Genomic DNA, 10294 nt, shown 5'->3' with positions numbered 1-10294 from the left:
CTAATTCAAAGAATAAAGTTCAATTACTTCTCAATCTCATATCAGAAATTCACGAAAAACTAAAGGGAGGTTATCTTTATAGATATAAACAAGTCACCAAAGTTTCATAACTGCTCAAAGCATTGTCCGAATACTGGAAAATCACCCCTATTTTATGAATAATAAAATCTTATAACTCCGAATCATAAAAATCGAAAGGGAGCTTACGTCAATCGATAAAAACAATTCACCACAGTTTCATGAAAATTTATGAAAGCATTTTGAGTTATTATCCGAAAACTGTAAAACACCACTTTTTAACGGAATTTCGCAGGCTCGACAAAAAGTGGTTTGGGAAATATAAAACAAGTTATTTGCATTGATAGGACTACATTTACATATTATTCATAGATAACATATCGAAGTTAAAGATTCAATTATATGTGATCATGGGAAATAACCTAAAGACGATTCAAAGTTTGTACCAGCAGTCTCCAACTGATTGTTAGCATCATCTTTTGCATTGAGTCGAGAAAACAAATTAGCATAGTCGTGCTCTTTTCTCGAATCATCCTTATCTGCTTCAACGGAATCTTGTGGTGCATACGTGTAGCTCGAAGATAAATTCACTGGCACCTTTTGCTCTTTTTCCTTAAATTTTTCTAACTGTTCGCCATAAGTCCATGGTTTTCCGTAGTTTGCTGATGGGGCGCTGTTTCTTTTTGACTTCTGGTCTCCTAGATTCTTGGGATTATCAAATTCTGTTTTAGATTTCCATCGTTCATTTGGAGGTATATCACCTCTTTCACCGTAAGCGGTCCGTCGTATCTCTTCTGATGGAAGAATATCTGGTGGTGGCTTATTACCAAATTGTCTCTCAGGAACGCCATAGTTTCTGTCATCTTTTAGTTCATAACCATCAGAGTGCACATTCCTTCTATTATTATAACAGTCCTGTCTCGACATAGCATTATCATAAGGATCTTCTTCGTTGGAGTAGTAGTTTTCAATGTTTCCTATTAAATTAGGTTTGGGGTTTTTAGGAGAATCCAATTTTGGCACAAACCCTGTTGGTAAAACTTTAATACCAGCTACCAAGTGTGGTGGCACTTTTGCAACAGGCTTTTTGTTTGGTTCTTGTCTGCTTTCTTTATTAGAAACAGACGATACAGGTCCTGATGAAGTGTAATCACGTGGAGATATGGGTTCTCGTGTTACAACCTCGTGAGAACTATCATGCTTTGGTATTCGGGGTTCTGGTGACAGAGCTCTTTGTGGCTTAGGTGCAGTAACTGGTAGTTCACGACCCTGATTTCGAAGAGGTGACATAGGTCTTGGAATTCTGAAATCATTCTTGCTTTGTATACGTCCTCTTTCTTGATCAAAATGAGAGTCTAATTTGTTGTCGTGTTGTGCAAATCGTCCGTTATTATTACCGATATCAAACGAGCCTTGCATGCTTGTTTGGGGATCACGCCTGTCGATATTTCTTATCTCTCCAGATGGATATCTATCATGTTTTATTTCAGCGGATTGTCTGTTATTTTTTGCGTAAACCGTTTGCTGTGCACTATAATCCTCTCCGTATTCTCTCGTATCGTTTCGATTTTCAAAACTGTACCTTGAACTTAATTGTCTTTCATCTTTTTCAATGTTTCCTGTATATCTATTTACATCTCTGTCGTCGTTAGAAGGAAGAATCTCTGGATTTCCCGAAGAGTTGACAGGCTTCCCGCCTTTATATATACCATATGGACCATACTCAGTTTGAATTAAATCCGGTTTCTGACCTTGCAAAGGTGGTCTGTGTTGATATCGAGGTTCATTTTCTTCTGAATATTCTTGTCCTATTTGTTTATAAATAGGAGGCGGAGAAAAAAATGCTGATGTAACTCGAAAGGCATCGCCATCTTTCTCAGTAATAAATCCGTGACAATCTAAAGCTCTAACTCCCACTTGTCTACGCATTACGCAAGCAATAACAACAGGGTGTTCTACTTTTGTTAAACTGAGATGCTTTTTATCAATTTGGAAAAATAATTTATCGTATCCCTGATTTAACGTTCTAGCTTCATCGACTGGCAAAAATGCACAATAATATTTTTTATCACTGCCTTTATTAGATGTTAAACGAACTGCTTCGAAAAAATTTATTGAACTCCTTTCATAAAAATAATTTTGTGTATGCCCAGGTTGATCAGTAGGAAATATAACAGTGATACCGTCTTGACTCACTTTCAACCACGCAGGCTGTGATTTCTTCCCTTTGCCAGATTTTCGGTACTGAATGTATTTCTCGTATAAAGGTTTCTGTATTGAACCTAAACCCGAAGTTGTTGTTTTTGACAAAATTGTACTGCCTAGGCATTCCACACTCACTTGAACATCGGTCATTTTTGGGTAAAGTATTGGAGAACAATCAAGTATTGGAGTCAGGGTAACATCCGCACCTGGAAAATAAATGTAGTATATAAAACACTTTTGACTGGTTCTCAGTCCATAATTAAAATTATTTCAGATTTAAAACATTGTATCGTTAATCAATGAAACCACAAAAATTATCAAAACAAAATTAACACTAGAATGACAAATTCAAAAATACGAAAACCACTGTGAACATTTGTACCTCCGAAGGGGTGGAAAAAAACGGAAGAAGGTAAAATTAAGATCAAATTCTTCTTATTATTTTGTATTTTACGTTTTGCTGACGCGGAAAGTTTAATGAAACTGATTTCTATTAATGTAGCTACTATCTAAGGGGCCGATTGTGATCCCGTTATTTGCTTTCCAGATCTCTTCAAATCCGGCGTCAGAATCGGACCGAGAGGAACCTGTTCCTATGTTCTATGAAACTACTTCAAATTTTCTAAATACACAATTCATCCTTGAACTATTCATTTGCCGATTTCGAATAACAAAGTTATATCATATTTAAACTTGCACAATAGAAACACAAAGGATATGGGGTATCCATCAATGTCAGATACAAAATCAGTAAATGTCCAGCAAAAAACAAAGAAAAAGGCAAAAGAACAGCCATTTCATTGTTGTTCTTCATCGTAAAGTCAAAGAAAGACCTTCAACAAGATTTTTTTTATCTCACCTCATCGCAAGTTTAAGACGGCCATTAACCTTAGTTTAAGCGGAATTCTATACAAAACAAGAGGCTGTCACAACGACAGCAAACCGGATTTATTAATATTTATTTGTGTCCTGGCAATATCACAAGAACCATTACTGATGAATGGTGAAAGTGAAAATCGTCAATATCAAATTTGACCTCCATTTTGTCATCAGTATCAACATCTTAAAATTTGAAAAGCTTAGATTGGATGGTTCATGAGTAAATGCAACAACGTGAATAAAAACGCCATTTCACAATCTTTCAAGAACCATAACTCCTGAACGGTAAAAGTCAAAATCGTCATTATTGAACTTGACCTCCATTTTGTCATCAGTAACAACATATTAAAATTTGGGAAGCTTAGGTAGAACAGTTCATGCGTAAATGCACGGACACGACTGGAAACTCCATTTTTCAATCTTTCAAGAACCATAACTCCTGAACGGTAAAAGTCAAAATCGCCATTATTGAACTTGACCTCCATTTTGTCATCAGTAACAACATATTAAAATTTGGGAAGCTTAGGTAGAACAGTTCATGCGTAAATGCACGGACACGACTGGAAACTCCATTTTTCAATCTTTCAAGAACCATAACTCCTGAACGGTAAAAGTCAAAATCGCCATTATTGAACTTGACCTTCATTTAGTTGTCAGTAACAACATATTAAAATTTTAAAAGCTTTGGTTGAACGGTCCATGAGTTAATGCAGGGACAACATTTGATTGCCGACCGCCCGCCCGAAACCGACCGACCGACAGCCCGACCGACCGACCGACCGCCCGCCCGCCCGCCCGCCGTACATCCCAAAATCAATAACCGACATTTTTGTCACAAAAATCCGGTTAATAAAAGGGGTAGATTCTGTAAGATGTAACACCACCAAAGCGGGACCGGTAAAAAACGACTGGGAAAAAGTACTCATCTAAAAGAAAGTAGCTGCTACGAAAAGGTTAAAATATCGAACCGTTTAAACAGATTTCGGTAATTTAGTTATCAAATGAACGATGACAGGACTGGTGATTCTTGTAGAAAACTGTTGAGTCTGACTGATAATTCTGAGTAATACAAAAAGGAATAAAACTAAAAAGGAAGGCATATAATATTGACTGTTTCTCAGATATGAACTACCTGATTTTGGTATATCGAAAGTACCAGTAACCAGTACGGTATAATGTATAAATAACGGTTTAGATCGCGTCCTTAAAATCATTATGTACACAAAATATAATTAACCAATTGCTTCACTGAGATATCTGAGATAAAGACCAAACCACAAAACATTTACATTATCCAATGAACCAAGAAAATGAGGTCGAGGTCACATGACACGTCAGATGGACATGTATAATACCTTATTATCATTCATTACACCAAATATAGTAACCCCATTGATTACTGTATTTGAGAAATAGACGAAACCACGAAAACTAAATATTGTCCTATAAAAAATGAAAATGGGGTCAAGGTCAAATGCCTGTCTAACAATCAATCCATGCATCAAATGTAGTTGCTCTAATGCAAATAGTTTATGATAAACGATGTTGGCCACGTTCTTTTAACCGTGATGACGAATGCATAGCATATAAGGTCTTTGTCAAGTGACTGTCTACCAGACGGACATGAAGACGTTGAAAGGAACCCAAATAATTATAAGTAGTATTTCACTTGACAAAAAAATTCCAAGTAGTCACTGATCCACGAAAATGAGGCCAAGGACAATGGACATATAGTAGTTGGAAACGTCGTTACATAAGGTATCTGCATACTATGTATGATACAATTTAATTCATTAGAAAGGGTAAAAATATTTCAGAATTAGCTCTTCAACTTTGAAATTGTTTGGCTTGAATAATATTTTGATATGAGCGTCACTGATGAGTCTTATGTAGACGAAACGCGTCTGGCGAACTCAATTATAATACTACCTTTGATAACTATTTAGCAATGTAATGCCAGTTTTAAACCAGGTGCTCCGCAGGGCGCAGCTTTATACGACCGCAGAGGTCGAACCCTGAACAGTTGGGGCCAGTATGGACAAAACATTCAAGCGTGATACAGCTCTGAATTTGGATTGTGATCAAATTTTTGACATTACATGGGTTTTTTTTACACAAAACAAATGTCAAGATTTTACAAATCAATTAAAGATTTCTTCTTCAAACTTTTTAAATCTAAAATTAAATAGTTGATCATGGCACAGCATAGGTTTCTGACACAGAACGAATGTGGTCTAATGAACTTAAAAGTTTTTTTTTGCCTTTGAGCAATTCACTATGCTGTTGAATATTAATCCTCTCAAAAAAATGTTTGAAGAAATTTTCTTTTTATTTATGAAATCTGAAATGAGAAACATTTAAACCCCCCCCCCTTTTTTTCACATCCCCGTTTCCCTTTTTCCAAAACTGATATCAATTCAAATTTCTAATGGAGTTTGCAACAATAACTACTCTTTTAAATACATCATAAAATATTAAAATGTAAAATATAGTGCTTGTTATCACTGAATGGTAAAGATTGGTTGGTAGTAAAAGTGAATATACATTGTTTATTGTATAAAACAATAAAAAAAACTTCATCAGCAACATTTTATATTGGCAAATTTCCAATGAAGTTATTTACATAAAGTTATTGGCAAATAAAAATAGAAAATGACATCATAGTCATGTCTGGCAAATTTCCAACATATATAATCAACTACTATTCTATACAAAGAAAGACAACTCCAATTGAAAATTAATTGCTATTGCACAATATTGTGCAATTAGATATTTCTTGCTATTGTGCAATACTGTGCAATTGAAAATTTCTTGCTATTGCACAATACTTGATATGGAATCCTGATTTGGACCAACTTGAAAACTGGGCCCATAATCAAAAATCAAAGTACATGTTTAGATAAAGCATATCAAATAAGCCCAAGAATTTAATTTTTGTTAAAATCAAACTTAGTTTAATTTTGGACCCTTTGGACTTTAATGTAGACCAATTTGAAAACGGGACCAAAAATTAAGAATCTACATACATAGTTAGATTTGGCATATCAAAGAACCCCAATTATTCAATTTTTGATGAAATCACACAAAGTTCAATTTTGGACCCTTTGGGCCCCTAATTCCTATAAACTGTTGGGACCAAAACTCCCAAAATCAAACCCAACCTTCCTTTTATGGTCATAAACCTTGTGTTTAAATTTCATAGATTTCTAATTAATTATACTAAAGTTATGGTGCAAAAACCAAAAATAATGCTTATTTGGGCCCCTTTTTGGCCCCTTATTCATAAACTGTTGTTACCTCAACTCCAAAAATCAATCCCAACCTTCCTTTTGTGGTCATAAACCTTGTGTTTAAATTTCATTGATTTCTATTTACTTATACTAAAGTTATTGTGCGAAAACCAAGAATAATGCTTATTTGGGCCCTTTTTTGACCCTTAATTCCTAAACTGTTGGAACCAAAACTCGCAAAATCAATACCAACCTTCCTTTTGTGGTCATAAACCTTGTGTCAAAATTTCATAGATTTCTATTCACTTAAACTAAAGTTATAGTGCGAAAACCAAGAAAATGCTTATTTGGGCCCTTTTTGGCCCCTAATTCCTAAAATGTTGGGACCAAAACTCGCAAAATCAATCCCAACCTTCCTTTTGTGGTCATAAACCTTGTGTTAAAATTTCATTGATTTCTATTCACTTTTACTAAAGTTAGAGTGCGAAAACTAAATGTATTCGGACGACGACGACGACGACGACGACGCAGACGACGACGCCAACGTGATAGCAATATACGACCAAAAAATTAAAATTTTTGCGGTCGTATAAAAAGGAGATTGGAATAGAATTACTATCGAATATATCAGTTATATTTTCGTATCACAGTCCTTAATTCGCGACCCTCAGAACGGTTGGCACTGGTTATTTCTTCACGGACCTCATACCTCTTACACGCCTGGTAAACCATCAAGCAATCTTTTTCTCGCTTAACCATTTGCTTGAGATTTGATGGTTTACCAGGGGCCGGTGTCTTCTGTCACACTTTAATTAATCTTACTACTAAAACTAAACCCAAATAATGGTACATGTATCCGAAAAAAGAAAACCAATGAAACTAACAATCAATAACGGATCAGAAATAAAAACTGTTTTTCCTCTAAAAAATAAGGTTTAAAAAAAACAATAAAAAACCGACGTAAATTTATGATACCGACACTCTTATCTTTTTAGTAATCTTAATCTTTATTGCAAAATTACACCCATAAGGGTCAAGCAATACAATCAAACAATTTTATGCAATACAATGCAATATAATGTAATACAAAACAATATATAGATTTATTGATTGTTGGTTGCTTAACGTTCAGTGGCAAATATTTCATGCATGTTCAGGACGATACAATATATAGAATAGAACATATTTTAAGAGTTCAATTATAAATTTATGTAAAAAAAAAACATCAGCATAAGCTTGTCTGACATATAAACTTGTTTCTTTTATGTTTCAATCGATATTACTGTTTATCTATAAATTTATAGAAGGAAGATAATACCACCAAGTGATGATTCTATTTATAATTATGAGTGCAGGCAGTTTTCTTTAGTTTGAATAGCATGCACTGTAAAAATTAGAAAAAAAGGTACCCACCCCCAAGAACTGTTTGAGTGCATGCAGTACTAGTTTTCTTTAGAAAATATTACTAAATAAAAGATACAGTAAATGTTTATCTCACCTTACTAAAACTCATGTCCAAAGCATTTTTGATTTCGTTTTTTTCCCAAAATCTCGATCAGGAGAAATTAAATCTTTTAGTTTCCTTTGTTAATATATTATAAAAATTCCTTTCTGTTGATTTCAGATAACAAAGCTTAATTCATATGCTTATATGCAGTCATTAACGTATGTTAGTAAATATAGAACATCGATAAGAATATACCGTGAAATCCTTTAATAGTTTATGTAAATCACGAATAATCTAACTATACTTATATTTCTATAAATATTTGCATACATCTCTCAATAATGTAATGGCTGAATCATCATTTTATCGAAATACCCTTTTCTTTGTAGGTATAAGATCTCTCCAGTATATTTGTAATATTTTAAAACATTTACTATAAAGGAACATTGTATTAAAAAAAAGAAGATTATCAAAAAAAGTTTAATGTCAGTAATTTTGATCAGCAAACACAGCAATATGAAACAAGATGATTGGTATAATTCAAATGATGTTTTACAATATCATTATACAGGCAACGCGATAATCTGAATCCAGATTTCCATTACTTATAGTTTTAAATTTTGGAGAAAAAAACAATTTGATTGATAGCGTCGAAAAAAATACCAAAAAATTATGACTCGGACAAAAACCATACCCACTTGAAGTAAAATAGTTGCTCCCTTACATACATTATATTTCAGTCCAACTTACAGCATACTTATAGTTAATACTGTTTAGAAAATTAAACACTTCAACCAATCATATTATATATTGAAAAAATAACATTGAAATGTATTTGAGTTTAGGGGATAGTGCTTCAGTGACACTAATTGTTTTCAAATTGATTCTTAAAAAAAATAGGATATTTTATATATAAGTTGTCAATGTGTCACAAAGCTTGTGTGACTATCCACAATATAAACTAAGGTACTATGATGAAACTAACTACATGTCACCGTACTGCCTTCAACCATGAGCAAAATCCATACCGTATAGAAACTAAAAAAAGCAAAGGCATGACAAGTGAAAACCAACGACCAGATTTGTGAAAATTGTATGTGAAAAAACAAATTTAAAACAGACACCAACCAACGATAATTTACCAGAGAATTTCAGCCTGGGTACAGCAAGAATGAGGCGGGCTGAATTAAATTGTAACCCTCCCAACTAACCTTGAACAATTGTGAAAGTCCAACTTGAAAAAAAGACCATCGGACAGGGTTTCACTCATCAGATCAGCACCAAGCACTTTAAAAAATAAAATACTTAAGTATTAAGTACCGACCTACGAATACTCACATGTGCAGTTACTGAAAGATGATTGTACTAAGCTAATTTCAATTAATATTATTTAAACCATATTTGATTTTCCAAGGCATAATATCACTGACCCAAAAGAAACTAAGTGCTCACTAGTAAATTCGATTGCTATTTTTCAACAAACCGTGGATTTATAAATTGTCGGATTCGTCCATCCCAACTAAACTAATAATTAAAGCATGTATAAAAGATAAATGCCATTCGACACACCCATAATTTTAAATCACTTCCGCATAACTACAACAACCTGTTTTATTTATGGTGTATTTACCTTGTTTGGTGAAATTGCAGTTCCGGTTCTAGTCAGTGTTGGAATATAGTGTCCATTTAAGACCTTGGTATTTTGATATTTTCGTTTCAGTCCAATATATCAATATTAACATCTGAATTCCTTTATAAAGAATGTACAATTTTTTTCATTCCTGTGTTTTTAAAATCATTTTACACAGATAAAAAGCTACTACAGCCACAGGTGCGAATTTGTATTACAGGTAGAAAAATGCTGATTTCTAAAGATACTACAGTCTACAGCTTACCTGTACACTGTAATCAAAGAGTCACTGTAAAATATACACACTATTCTTTAATCATGTCGCATTAAAATCTACCTTGTTTTATTCAAAGGGTGTTGTTGATTTCGACGCAGTTGATAGATTTTGTGTGTATTTAAAGAAATCGTTGAGAATGAGTATGTACATACTACTTTTACTACCTCATTATCAACAGCATGGACAAATACAATAGATTTTCAATTGATATTGATAATTGGGTACCTTAAGGTTATTAGAATTATGCAATATGACATCAATCAATTATAACTGATTACACACATGAAATAGTGAAGGGTAGAAGTAGCGAATACGTCAATTATCAAATGATATGTAAAATATTCTATTCTATTCTTTTCTATGAAAACATTAAATTTATGTTTCTTGTCACTTGTGTGTTTCTTGTGAATGTAGGACAGAAAGTCACAGGACAAAAAGTCACAGACAAAAAGTCACGGACAAAAAGTCACAGGACAAAAAGTCACAATTCATTTTTTCTGATTATTTTCTTTGAATAAAAAACGCTAATTTCTACAAAAATATTTTAGTATTTTTCTTAAACTATTGTATCATATAAACCAACTTTTTTAACAAAATATATCAAAAAA

The 10294-nt window shown here is 33.4% G+C and overlaps 1 protein-coding gene across 5 annotated transcripts; it reads right to left on the bottom strand.

Annotated features, from left to right (window-relative positions):
* Positions 1-352: 352 nt before the first annotated feature.
* Positions 353-9879, bottom strand: LOC139529095 (uncharacterized). Of its 5 annotated transcripts, none has more exons than XM_071325355.1 (2): positions 9675-9879; positions 353-2429 (listed from the first exon to the last, which is right to left on the bottom strand). In XM_071325355.1, the coding sequence occupies exon 2, from the start codon at positions 2371-2373 to the stop codon at positions 427-429; it is 1947 nt and encodes a 648-aa protein (XP_071181456.1). In that variant the 5' UTR covers positions 2374-2429; positions 9675-9879; the 3' UTR covers positions 353-426. The 5 variants fall into 5 exon arrangements, with proteins under 5 accessions (XP_071181456.1, XP_071181455.1, XP_071181458.1 ...); XM_071325354.1 differs by having other exon boundaries at positions 9410-9758; XM_071325357.1 differs by lacking the exon at positions 9675-9879 and adding an exon at positions 9232-9379.
* Between the last annotated feature and the right edge of the window lie 415 nt (positions 9880-10294).

Source organism: Mytilus edulis, chromosome 6 (assembly GCF_963676685.1).
Source record: "Mytilus edulis chromosome 6, xbMytEdul2.2, whole genome shotgun sequence".
In the NCBI taxonomy this organism is placed as follows: Eukaryota; Metazoa; Mollusca; class Bivalvia; order Mytilida; family Mytilidae; genus Mytilus; species Mytilus edulis.
This window is presented reverse-complemented; position numbering and strand designations above follow the sequence as displayed.

Excerpts from the sequence above, each read along its gene's own strand:
- LOC139529095 (XM_071325353.1), bottom strand. The coding sequence starts at position 9,030 with ATGGTCTTTTTTTCAAGTTGGACTTTCACAATTGTTCAAG. Across the intron at positions 2,430-8,990 it reads GACTTTCACAATTGTTCAAG|GTGCGGATGTTACCCTGACT; the intron begins GTTAGTTGGGAG and ends TTTATTTTCCAG.